The sequence below is a fragment of the Charadrius vociferus genome, unplaced genomic scaffold (assembly GCF_000708025.1).
Source record: "Charadrius vociferus isolate BGI_N301 unplaced genomic scaffold, ASM70802v2 scaffold14, whole genome shotgun sequence".
NCBI classification, from domain to species: Eukaryota; Metazoa; Chordata; class Aves; order Charadriiformes; family Charadriidae; genus Charadrius; species Charadrius vociferus.
Window position 1 is genome coordinate 550964 of NW_009648876.1, and position 13885 is coordinate 564848.

General features: G+C 37.2%; 2 protein-coding genes across 2 annotated transcripts in view; both read right to left on the bottom strand.

The window, feature by feature from the left end:
* SCG5 (secretogranin V (7B2 protein)) overlaps positions 1–4250 on the bottom strand; it is a 35931-nt gene extending 31681 nt beyond the window's left edge. The window contains exon 1 of the mRNA XM_009886917.1: positions 4240–4250. The gene's annotated coding sequence lies outside the window, so the exon portion shown is untranslated. The remainder of the gene's footprint in view (positions 1–4239) is intronic.
* Positions 2804–12409, bottom strand: ARHGAP11A (Rho GTPase activating protein 11A). The gene is made up of 11 exons (XM_009886916.1): positions 12345–12409; positions 11916–12012; positions 11110–11360; positions 10447–10607; positions 10195–10341; positions 8403–8477; positions 7581–7748; positions 6196–6331; positions 5735–5843; positions 4787–4934; positions 2804–4383 (listed from the first exon to the last, which is right to left on the bottom strand). Exons 3-11 carry the CDS (start codon positions 11172–11174, stop codon positions 2804–2806), a joined length of 2589 nt encoding a protein of 862 aa, XP_009885218.1. The 5' UTR covers positions 11175–11360; positions 11916–12012; positions 12345–12409.
* Positions 12410–13885: the final 1476 nt, after the last annotated feature.

The following is a 13885-nucleotide window of genomic DNA, read 5'->3' on the forward strand; positions in this document are numbered from 1 at the left end:
CCGCGGGTGCGGCCGCTCCGCGGATGCGCATCCTCCGTGCGCAGCCGCGGCCTCTCGCCCCCCCTTTCTCCTCCCTAAGCGAGATATTCGACATGTCCCTTTCCAGCTAAACACAACAGTCTGAAAATAAACTGAAGGTTGTTGATGGATTAACGGTTATAGAAATAAGATGGCAAATATTCCCAGGACTGCGCGATTTCCCGCTGTGATTTCTCTCCCTGGAATAATATGATCAGTGATAGTGTTGCCTAAGTGCGGGTTTACAAGCTAGCAACATGGCAACCATCTCCAAGCACTTGCAGGTAAAGGTCTCTGGGTTAAGCAAATCTGTACACATCACCCATAGCAGAGGCTAACAAAAAGACAACTCTAAAGAGATGGTGCTAAATGAAGTCTACCATTTAATAGCACTTGGCAAAATGCTAATTTCTAAAAAGCTATTCTATGTAACACATCTTCACTGCTACTGACATGAGCATGACATGTTTTGTTTTAGTATAACTATCTACAGAAAAGCTCCGACATTATACCCCGTAAACCACAACATTGCCAGGAACTACACTTCAAGTGTAGATAACACTTTTCCTGCGCTCTGGTACATCATACACCCCTGTAACTTGCAGGATTAAGCAGTGGGGACCTCCATGGGGCATCTAGTGTTTCTTATCTTTTTCTACAATGCATGATCAACTCCATGTAAAGAGATGTGTGCCTAAACTGTTCTGTAAAACCTCTAAAAACAGAACCTACAGCCTTGTCAATCTTTCCTGGCATTTAGGGGTGTGTTTGTCAGAAAGGGAGATTTTGGTAGGGGCCTGAGACTTAAGTCTACTGGTTCAAAACCAGCTTGCATTGATGATCAAAAATAGTTTAAAGCTCCATCCATAATACATTGCCAAATCTACATTAGCATGGAAAATATTTGGTACATATTAACAGAAAAAAATCTCAAGTCTTGATCTTTCAAACACGAGTCGATGTGACAGCTCACTGTTACAGGAGTCACCTCATTTTCTTCCTCGTGACATTGCCTTTATCTCCTTCTGTTCTATTTCCATCTCCCACCTCTGTGCATCAGCTGTGACAGCTGGCAGTTGCTTTGCTGAGCCTTATTTACCTCGGTGAAATGATACAAAATGTGGTGCTCTGGTGCCCATGTTCAGCCTACTGGGAGGTCTGCCAGAGGCTGAGGGTTGGAGCACAGAGCTGAGACCGGGGAGAAGCAGCTTCCACTTCAGATGGTGGTGAACTGTTATGTTGGCTCCCTTATTTCATGAAACTGAAGCTTCTACTACTTAACCCCAACACCAAGCAATCCTGTTAAGATCCTCTCGAGGCCCTTTCCCTAATGTTAGATCTTAACAATAACACCGCAAGAGTGAGGCAGCTCAGCGGGGCTGATGGGGACAGGAGGTCTCCACCAGATCACTGAGCTGAACCAATCGGTGGATGTGTGGGGAAGAAGGCAGGGAACGGAAAGCAAGCAGAACCATCCCTTTCATTAACATATCACTCAAGAAGCCCACTCGTGCCAAATTATATTGTGCCATGCCTTTTGCTAGTTGTGAGAATCACCAATGTGTATCTAAAATGAACAAAAAGGAGGACCAGAACAGAATCGCTTAACTTCAGCATTTTGAGACTTACTCATTTTTGATGTCCACAGTCTGCATATGACGACCTAATCTAAATTTCTAAGTCATTATAGAAGCACAGGCTCAGAAAAAGGACAAAACAAATGGTTTTATTAAAACCAAAAGTATGCAGTGCTTACAGCTCTTACATTTTGCCAATAAGCAATTCGCACATACAGAAAGCTAATGAACAGTTTCAAGTGTTTACTTTTAAATAATTTTACAACTGATGACAGACAAACAGTTTTAATTCCAAAAGATGTAAACATTTGCTTGTGCAAATCAACTTTTAACACGCTATGGCTTCTTACATTTGTCACTAGCAACATTATCAGCATCTAAAACCTGCTTCTGCACCATCTAGTTAAGACTATTCTATTGCTCTAAAAATAAGTTAAACCCATCGTTTCTTATTAAGATAAACCATTTTACTGCTCACAACTGAAAAAACTTGGTACCTATTACAGAACACATCACTGGATTAAGTTTTAAGACTTTTCACTTCTTGAATAAACTGCACAGTTATTTTCCATGTGTTCTAATAATTCTCCAGAGTGTGTGTGTACAAATGTCAAAATATAATTAATTTACCTACTCAGCAAGGAAAACATTCTCCAAGTTTACTCCAATAGAAATAAAAACCATAGTCTCAAAAGAAATAGAACTTGTGTAAGGTCCAAATTAAATATCAAAAGTAGTGCTACAATACACTTAAAACTAAGAAGTAAATAAATTTAACTGCCAATACTCAGCATCAAGATATTTTCTTTCAAATGTCTGTTAGTTTTAAATGTCTGAGAATTATTTTTTTTAAAAAAACTCGGTGCTTAGTCTAAATACTGCAAAAATTGTTTTGGGAGATGCAGCATGTTTTTAGAAACTGAGATAATCAAATATGAGATCTAACACAAACATTTATAAAAACAGGTTATTTTTGTTTTAGAAGTCAAATTCATTTGGATGAACTGACTGGCATTTACAAGAGTTTCAGTAAATGAAGACGACCTCAACATAAAACAAATGGTTATTTGTACAAGTCCATGACTTATACAGTTAAAACATAAATGAAAAAATACAAATAATTAGAGCTAAAAAAATAATCATACAAACTTAGATTTTCCAAAGGTTAACCAAGTTACAGGAAGCCCATTTAGCCATCATATTTGATCTTACAAATCTACTGGTTTTGCAGCTGGCAGCAGTTTCACTTTAGGTATTGGATTCTTTGGAGAGCCTCTATAACGAATTCTTTCTTTTCCTGAAGCGCTTCTTGCGATTGAAGATTTTTCTGGGGCAGCACCTGGAATATTTATATTTGCATTAACTTTTAAACTGGATTTCACTGTTTCATGGTTGGTTAGATCTTCTAGGACAGACTTTGATGGATGAACAGTCGCTTTCTGTTCATGGATTCCAGCAGTTCTGACAGAAACATCAGGCTTGTCTGATGGATTTAACGGCCTGCAACATGATTTGGATGTTAATTCCAGCTGCTTGTGAGATATAGAAACTTGGTCATATGTACTTTCACTCCTGAGTGGCAAAGCCACAGAGTTCTTTGAGGGCTTTTCTGTGCAGAAGAGTGCAGAATCATAGCTCAAAGATTTGACAAGCGGTGAACCAACATCACTTGCTTTAAGCAACTGAGAGCTTACAGATCGTCTGTTAGCCTCCAATAAGGAATTCATTCTTCTTACAGACTGTCTAACAGGAGTACGTTGAAACTTAAGAGGTAGTTTAGCTTTGCTTGCAGAACTTGAATCATTTAATGAAAGCTTGTTGAACCATTGTATGTGGTCGGAAACCTTTCCATGGTCAGAAACAGTTGATGTTTTAGTTAAAGTTTTATCAGAATTTTCAGCTTGTAAGTATTGGTTGCCTACTTCACTTTGTGATTTAGGCAACTGCGAAGCAGGAAGCTGCCCTGCCACGGAAAGTTTGGCGGTATCTTCTTCCAAATTACAGCACTTTACCATACAGTTTTCAGCTGTTTGTGGGTGTGTTAATTCTATTTCCTCTTTTCTCCCAAAGGAATCTAATTTGTTTAAATCATCTTTTGATGAACTGTTCTGAACAGTCAACTCCTCTTCCCTGGCCAGAGGAACAGGAAGTTCTGTTACATTTTTTATATCTGGTTTCGGGACCTGAAGTTCAATCTCAATAGAAGTTTTGAAGTTTTTTTTCTCCAAAACTTCAATATCATCTTTTTTTGATTGCTGTTTATCAATAACGTAAGATTGTTTTAATTGGTGCGACAGCTCTCTGGATTTTGTATTTGCTAGATTTTCAGAAACTTCTTCTGCTAACAATTCTTTCTCTGAACTGAGCCCTGTGAGACACAAAGTTTCATTTAACGTTTCACCTGCTACATCTGAGAGGAAAGATTTTGTATCACTTATCAAATTGTGAAGATTACTTCCAGATGCAGAGAAGGCTTGCTTAACTTTCAGTAATGTTTCTGCAGTTGAATTACTTTCCTCTTCAGAAAGCAAAAGTTCTAAGCTCTTGTCTTGTTTGTTTACAGTTGTGGATTTGGATTCATCTGGAACAACTGGTGGCTTTCCAAATATCAAAACAGATTCTGAAGAACCAATTCCCGTTTCAGGGTGTCCTGGCAGAATTCCCTCATCCCTGCTGATCGCCTTAGAATATGTAACAGTAGGACTATTCCATGACATTCGGTGAACTGCTTTAGCCTGACATTTTGGAGTTAACAAGTTTTCTTCTGACTTGCTCACATTCTTTGAACCTTAAAATAAATATCACAGCATTTAAGAACAATATTGTGATTTTCATGGTCATTATAGGCAAAATTCTTGCTAAAAATTCCCTAATTATCAAAGCAGCACTGAGTTTAAAGCTGCCATTACTCCCTTAAGTTTGACATGTGGAAAAAAGTCGTAGTGTTAAGAACTGAAGTCACATCTCATCTTGCTTAATTAACAACAGAGAACTCCTAAAATACACCAGAAACACAACAAGCCTGTCCTAAACTGATTCTTTTTCCCCAGGAGTCACTAACATTCAACTAACTTTTGTCTGCTAGTTCGAAGCACTTTTAATCCAATTGCTTTTATAACTTTATGGATAAAGTTACTTTTGTTTCACAAAAGCAAAAGTTTTCCCTGTCTAATATATTGTTAGATACTTACCTTTCTTTGGGAATTTTTCATTGAGACATGGGCTGAAGAGCAAATCTCTTTTTGCACATTCAGTTTTGCTTTCCAAACCTTGTTGACTTGCAAGACGCCTTCCAATATTTTCAGATCTATTACCAACTGCACATCCCGACACAATATTCTTAAACAAAAAAAGGTGTTAATTGCTTCATATAGACTTTTAATTTGGAATCTTATTTACAGAGGAACCTCCAGGAAAAGGCTATGCATATTAGCCACAGCAGCCTTTTCTTGGCCATACTTCATCTCCCCTCGATTCTCTGTAGTCCTAGGTAGGGAACAACCCACCCGCACTACGGGAGGCTTAACCACACTCCGAACATAGCGATCCTGTGCACAGGCACTGTAATATCAGCATTTCAGGAACTGTGAGACCTACTGATCACAAGTGTGGTGGGTTGACCCCAGCTGGCAGGTAAGCTCCCATGCAGACGCTTGCTTGCTCTGCCCACTCCCCAGCAGGATGAAGGAGAGAATTGGAAAGGCAAAGGGAAGAGGGGGGAACAAAAAAACAACACACAAAACACACCAAACCCAGAAGCAATGCAAAAGCACTCAATCTCAACAAGTAGACTGATGCCCAGCCAGCCCCTGAGCCGTGGCTACTTTGCAAAAACTCCCCTCATTCCGGTTTTATTGGCAAGCATGACATTACATGGCATGGAATAGTTTTATGGTCAGTTCAGGCCAGCTGTCCCCTGTCCCAGCCTCTTGCCCCATCCTAACCCCATCCAGTACAAGCTGATCAGTTACTGCTATGAAAATAAAGCTAGGGCTTCTTGTACTTGATAGCAGTTGCAGTTATGCTGTGATCCCTCCGTTACCAAATAAGTGCTTCCTGCTACTGAAAAGCAGTGCCCAAAACTTAGGATTAAGATTTTCAGAGTAACAAGACAACTGTGTTACAAGCAAAATACTTACCATTTCTCTGTTGCTTTTCCCCAAACCAAACTTCAAGCGTAACGACCTACGAACCATTTCTTTTCGGCTAATCTTTGGAGAAAAACAACCTGTCTTTCCTGATTCAGCCCTGGGAGGACAGAGGGGAAGAAGTGACAGATAAAAAACTCTGTAGGAGGGCAATGAAAACATCCTTACATTTATTTATGGTTATTTCCTCTAGTTTTATTTCTTCTATTGCTCTCTTGCCAAGCTTTTTTAATAGGCACAGGAGGCTACCATATCAGATCATATTTTGTTTTGGGTTCCATTTTGCCACATTGGAAGATCTGGTGATTTTAAGATAACTATAAAAGCTTGGAATGTTTTGGACATCAAGAAAAGATTTTAAAGACAGATCGAGATTTTACACATCATTAGCCAAGGGGTCTAGACCTACCTTTCCAATTTATCTTTAATTTCTGAGAGTTAAGGCAAATTACCTGTATAATTTTTTGCTCGCGTGCCTTTTATTTCTTCTGTTCCCTGTACTAGAAAGATGAATTTCACCACCAGTTGAAGGAGAAAGTGAGGTTTGCGATGACTCAAAAGACACACAAGGGCTTGCTTCAAACTGAACTACAGGAACAAAGTCATATTTACATGATCTTAAAATAGTTACGTTTTTTCAGATAAAGACTTAACAGTTAATACAACAAAGAATAGGTTTTTTAAACAGATTTGTTTGCTTATTTTGTGGAGTACTGGCTTGAAATTAATATTAAATAAAAGTGGAAGTCAAAGTAAATGAAGCTGTTGCTTGTAGCATCCACAGAAGAGGCTGGATTGCCATTAACTGCATGCTACTGATACCACTACCTCAATTAAGTTTCCACACTGCTATCATCAGATCAGTTCCTCAAATTTAAGAGCTTCGTAAGAAAAGTTAGATTTGGTCTAATTTGCACATTAGATTCAGTCTAATTCTGCACATTTGCAGTGTGTTTTTTTACATACCTAGCCAGAACAATAAATGAAAGGCTTGCTATTCTACTATGTAACCATTTTATGAAACAGATGCATTACTACTGTCTTTAGGAAGTGTCATGGCTTTGGTTTGCTTATCCATAGAAACAAGAATTTCATGATGAGCATGAAATTATTTAATAACAAAAGCAAGAAGTTTTATAGCATTCAACTGAGGGGAAAAATTGATCTTCAGGCAAAACAATCAGAGTAAAAAAATTTCTAAATCGGCTAACTTCAGTTGGCAGCACATTAAGGAACCAAACAAAAATGAAATAGGATTAGCAGAAGAGCCTGACAGTTTGAAGCACTCTAGTAGAATGAAGTGGTATTAAAGCATTGGCAAACGAAAGTAAAACTTTTTCTATAGAATTTTGAGATTATTTAGCATTGAGAGAAAACAAGACGTGACTGGGTTCAAGAGAGAACCTTTATAATAGCAACAATTACCTTTCACATAGAGCTAAGAGCAGCTATTTAAGTACTTAGGAGACAGAAGAAGGCTACAAGTTTCAAAAGGTTGGAAGCGTAAGTAGTCTTCACGGATTTGTGTGCTAAGAGAAACATGACTATAACCTAGGTGATACAGAGGGACTGAAAAAGATAAAAGGACATCAGGATTGCAGATCTGAGAGATTAATGTAACAGAAAACAAGAAACGGAATTTTGCCCTTCCTCAATCCACGCAACATGACAGTCACTAATGAACAGACTATTTACTAAGACAGGAAAGTAGCACAAGGAACACTGTTAAGTGAAGATTATTAATGACTGCCTAAAAAGAACAAGAGACTGCACATTTTAAATTAAAAGCTATAAACAACTACTTCAAGCCGCAAGGAAAAAAATGAATGCACTGTACCTGAGGCTGGTGTAGAGCTGCTGTTAAAAATGGTACTTGGTAACAATTCAAAAGCAAAACTATGCTTAAAAGAGCGTCTCTTCTTGCTGGACAAGCCTTGAGAGCAATCAGTTGGGAGTTTACGCTTGGTACTTGGAGTAAGAACCAACGGAGTCACCGATGAAAGGACTGAAATTAAGAAAACCAAGTCTGCAGTAAGAGCTTAAAAAGCTGAGAGTCTACTAAAATATAAGCAGTTGTTTTGTTTTTTTTTTTAAACTCTGAAAAAAAAAACTGTTGTAAAAGCTTAGCCAGAGTGCATGCATTTTGAACAGGCAAAGCAATCAGCATAGTTTAGGGGATGTTTTCTTATTTTGTTGTTTTTTCACAAGTTAGAGTACCAGAAAGGAAAACCCCAAACCCCACGTTAATATAATAATGCAGGTATTAGAAGGTGGGGGGGAAGTATAGTCATCTTATCTAAGTTTAAGGGACAGAGTAAGAGTGAAAGAACTTCAGTCCTGGCAAGTTCGTTCCCCAGATAAAATGCTGCACTACTGCACTGAAGCCTTAGCGTGCATTAGATAAAAAGCACGAGTTCAGTTGTGCTATCCTAGAACTGCACGGCCCACTGCTGCAGTGATTGGAGCTGCTGCAAGAACAACAATAAATGCAGTATCCTCAATAAATATGTATCTATATTCAAAGTTTTAAACAACTGAAACAATCACTTATCTTTGACTAAATTCTAGTTCTTCAGTTGAAAAAAACTTGTGAAATATAGTTGACAAATCCAGAAGATACTGCATGGGCTTTATGTAGCATAAATACACGAATACCCACCGCTTCTGTCTTGTTGAGGTGTAGTGGAGGGTGTTCTGTTAGATTTAAATTTATTCAATGCTCCACTAACAATATCTGAAATGCAAGACACACCGAGCAATCAAATTTAAATATGAAGTTTGTCTTGCTCTATTTTCAACTCAAGTTTATCTTGTATTCTTTAAGAAAGAAATAAAGAAAATTAGTTCAAATGGTTGTGTTATGTGAAAACTACAGTGCAGATCTCACCAAAACAGTTTTTGTTGCTTTCACAATAGCTGAAAAATTCTATTTTCCTTAAAAAAATAAAATAAAAATTCACACACAGACAACATAATTTTCTTGTAGAAAATTCTTCTGGTCATTATAAAGTTATTTGCCTTATGATTTCTTGTAGGCAAACCTAGAAGGGATCCATTGAAGTCTTTATCACAGAAAGTCTCACGGATATTCTCGCTTTACTGGACAGTCATCTTGAAGCTGGAAAGCTCTTAGAGCTTTGAAGTTAGGCCCAAATAGAAGTATGAAATTTTGGTCTTACAAAGAAGTAACGTACAACTTCTCTGTAAAGTATGTGTTATTTTTTGGGGGTGTTGTTTTCTTTTAAATGGCAAAATTAAACCCAGCGGAGTATATGCATGAAGTTTTACTGATTTTCCTGCTTTTGAAAGTGTAAAAGGGAAGTATTTTTATTAAGTGCTATTGCAACCTCAAGTTGTATTTCTATGTGTTCATAACAAAGCTTAGCAAACTATCAGCCCTGCGGTACTTCTTTTATGGTGTCTGGTAGATAGCAGGTAGTTTTTAAACATTCATCTTTGAACATAAAGTGTAGTAATACTATGTTTTACTACATCTGCAGAAAGAGCATAGAAGCTGCGTACTACCAGAACCTATTCCACAGAATTAACAAATTCTAACTGCTTCTTAAAATTTTAACATTCACATTTATCACTTTGCAACTCCAGGATGATCTCCTTTCTTCAGAGTGGAAAAGTATATTATGCAAAAAGACCCCACGCCTTGGCTAAACATCTACAATAATAAGGCCTTAATTTCAGTTGCTGTCAGGTTTAATATTCCAGGTCCATGAGCTAAACACATACTCGCATTTTTATAGCAATACATACAAGATCAATATTATAGTGGATTCAAATCAAGTCAAGCATATGTATTCCATATTATTTCCTCAATGAGAATGCAGAAGAAGAGAGAATATGCCATTTGATTGTCCATATTTGGCAAAAGACACTCCCCCCGCCCTATTGAATAGCTAAACTGAAAAAACCCAACCCAGACAGATCCATGTTATCAGAGCACACAGTATCCAATAATATCCAATTCAGAGTTACAGTTCCAAACATAAATTAGTTACTCCAATTCAGAACAAACATGCCATTTATATCCTTGCCTTCTCATGACCTGACTTAAAGTATGCAATATATTTGAATGGCCAAGTATAATTTCAAAACTAGCAATTAAAAAAACCCCACAACTTTATTTTATCAGTGTTCTGCAACAGGATCTGAAGTCGACTCAACAGAAAGCTGGAACATTAATATGACTTCACAAATACAAACACAAGCAAAATAGCTTCTTTGGTAGACAACAGACACACCAGAATAAACTCAGAGTAAATATACAATTAAGTAATGCAATTACTGAAGTCTTATATAGATTTTGCAAATCAGACCTAACAAACTTCACAGACATCTATTCTGCTTGTAGAAGAAGCAAGCGCTACGGATCAGCACACCTGAAGTCTCGAATTAATTCTATTTTGGTTGATGAAACTTTCACCCAACATACCTACCCCCAACACTTCGGTGTCTCCTCTTCTTACATTCACTGGGAGATTCATTTTCACTGTCTTCGTGGCCCCACAGTGAGGGAGTAGATTGAAAGGTATCAACACCTAGCATTGCAGGAATCTTTTCCAAGATAAATTCTGGTACTTGTCCTGATGAGTTGAGAAATATTTTTTTGCAGTTATTTAAAAACTTGAAAAGAAAAGCTGTATACAAGTATGTGCAACAAGACATTTTGATAAACATTTATCACTTACCTATTTCTGCTGCATGATCAATAAGCGTTTGCACAACAGCAGCTTGCAAGCGAATTTTTTTTTCTGTACTGGCTGACATCTTTTCATTTTCATTTGAGTGCAAGAGGTTGGGAGCAAAAATCACTGCCAGATTACTGCTATCCATTCTGTTTTCACTGGATCTTAACAAGAAAAGAGGTTTTTACACAAATTATCAGGACACAAGCAGTGGGGAGAGACAAGACCGAATAAGACAAATGCAGTTAGGAAAAAAAAAAAGTAATTCACATGAGATTAATGTGTAGACTTATGCACCCCAGGCTAGGTAACTGCACGACTATGTTATTGAAATCAAGAGGTTATAGACCCTGGTCAGTTTTGGGGAATGCAAGTTATCAGTTAGATTATGCTAATTTTATCAGTCACTCCTTTTGCTTTCCAAAGAAAAATGGGGAATACAGCTATGAAAGAAGGAAACAAAGTCAAGTCTCAAGCAAAATAAGGTTTCATAAAGAAAACACTTTGGATTTATGAAAGAAAAGACCATGACTGAATTCTAGTGAACAACTGCAGACAAGAAATTTTAAAGTTGCAAATGACTCACAGAAAGTTACAGCAGTTGCCTGGAAAGAGAAGTTGGTAAAGGAACTGGGAGCTGTTTACAAGCACTCTCTTTACACTGACCTTAGGGACACAGTTCTCAGGAAGTTGAAAAAGTATCTCAAAGCTTCAATTGTTCTGTCAGCCATCAAACATGACAGCAACACCGTTGCAGTTTTCTTCTCATTTCCTAGCTGTTGAGCTTTGAAAAGGCCTTCCTGCAGGTGAAGTGGAAGGATGGGTTCTGGCAGCTCTCTAAAGAACTGTTTAAGAAGCCCTGCAACATCACATGGCAGTGCAGATGAGAGGCAGTTTTCACCTTGATCCAGTTTACTCTGAAATTGTTCATAAGAAACATGATTTGCAGTCCTCAACATACCATCAGATTTCTAAGTTTAGGCATTAATCCTGTAGCCCGTAGCAGACAAGACAGCCACATCTTCCCCATTTTCAGTTTCAGCCTTGTCGTGTTTTACCTAACTACAGTATCTACAAAAAGACATGGTCAATGTTGTCAGACCACACGTGTTAATTTACAGGTTTCCCACATACACATCCTTCTGGGAGAACTTTGCTAAACAAAAGTCCTCACAGTATCCAGTCTGCATAACTGCTAACAAGTTTGTTCAGTCACAAGTGTATTCTCACCATCTGAAAAGCTGAAAAATTCCCCCCCAAAAAAAACCCCAAAACCACAACCCACTACCAAAAGGTGAAGTTCACCAGTTTCTGGACTAGATCTCCTCTCATTTCTGAGGCATCAAATGTTACCGGTCTACTTCCAATATCGCAAGCCAAATATGACTGAAGAGTCCAAAAACTAAAACACGCAGATGATCAAGCAAAATGCAGCTTATTAAAAAAAAAAAAAAAGATGTTTTAGAGAATACCTTTAAGGCTTTTAAACGAACAAGAGATCCAGACTTTCTGAAGAGTCCCTCGGTATGAACATGTTCTTCCAAATATTCACAAGTATCAACAAGGAAGCTGAGGAAAGAATAGCAAAATAATTCTGACATCAAGAATAAAGCTTGTTTTTTCCAGAAAAAAACTATTCCACAATAAATGCATAAAACTTAATATATAGGATAGTTCTCCCCAATTACAAAAAGTATAAAGAAACCCAACTGAATGATAGCTATGGCTCTGAATTCCCCATCTAACTTCTGCATCCCTCCTTCTCCAGCTGAAGCTAGTCTTATATCCCCCACAAGCTTTAGCAGGCCTGGAATAAATATTATGTTCCCTCTTCTGACAAGAGTTCAATACTATAAAGAGACCAAAGTAAGCGTAAGTCTAAATATACAACGTTAATTTACCTTGGAATATAACCATATTCTGGCACTAGTGATTGTGGTAACGCATGAAAAGATATTCCAAAGATTTTACCCTAAAATACAAAATTCAGTTAATGTCATTCAAAAGTTGATAGAATTACCAACTACATATTACAGAAAAGCACATATTCATGAAGTACAAACAAAAGGGTAGTTAAGACAAAAAACAAAGTATTTCAGATAAGACAGATAAGATGTATTGTCAGGAAAAGCACTATCATCTCCAGATACCTGAGCCTTTGCTGATTCTAGTTACAGGTAACACCCTAGATTGCTGTGAAAGAATAGAAAGGTTTTCTGCAATACGTTTTGCACTTTTTATTTTACAAGGAGTCAGTTTTCCTGCAAGGCCTCCAAATCAGTAATGATACTAAACGGATAGCTTTGGAATCTCATCTTATAATTTCAAATTGACTAAATCCCTTTTAAATTTTTCTTAAAATGAACACAACAAATTTGAAATAACTTTTTTTCAAAAAAAGTAATTTTTTTCTTCATCTGAGTCACTCAAGATTGCTGTTTCAGGGAGGATTAAACTCAACAGAATAGTCTGTAAAACTGTTCTGAATTCCCATATCCAAACATTTCTATTTAAGAAACTGTTATAACTCTATTGCCTTATTGCACAACATCAGAGTACCTGTTACATATTAGAAAACAAGCAATTTCTTCAGTCATTACTACTGATGCTCACCTACAGTGTTGTTTTTTTTTTTTTAAATGTTTGAGGTTACTGCACAGTTATTTCAGTTATAAAAGCCCACATTTCAATGTAACAATTTGCACTTTCATTTCTTTGCCCCACCTCTTTTCTATTTATATTTACAGAACATGCAAGCTAGTCCCTCCCCCAACCTGAAGAGGGTTGGGATCATGCTCAACACGTTATCAGAGATGAATGCAAACTCTTGGTCAATTATACCTTAAATTCAAAGTGCTGACCACATTGGGAAATAGTCAATTAGTAACTAACCCACTAAGCCACCTTGGGCCTATCTGTCCAACAGAAAACAAGCATAACATGATAAGGAAAGAGAAGCAACATGTCTGTCGTTGTATTCTAGGTTGCTACCAAAAGTACAAAAAGAAAAGTAACTCCAAGATATTTTTCTGTATTTATGAGATTATGCAACAGAGAATTCCAGTGGCTTGTAATTCAACATTTAAAATTCATAACTGATATCCTTACTTTACTAGGTTTAATTTGAAATAGCAGAAATTGTGATTTAAGTTCTTAAAATATAGTTACATCTGGTCCCTGACAATAGAAATAGAATGCCCCCGGCAAAAAAAAAAAAAAACCACACCTATTCTACAGGTTTTCCTACCTTGCTCAGTTGCTAATGTTTTCTTCCTTGTGTAAAATTTAAGCCCTACGGACAGCTATATAGATATATTATGACATACCTCTATTATTCACAGTTCTTGTTATTACTTTCCCTTCAAATGGAAAAAAAACCCAAAACCCTAGATCCTGGATACTGACAAGGAGGAAGAAACTAATTCTAACTTTACGCTTGCTC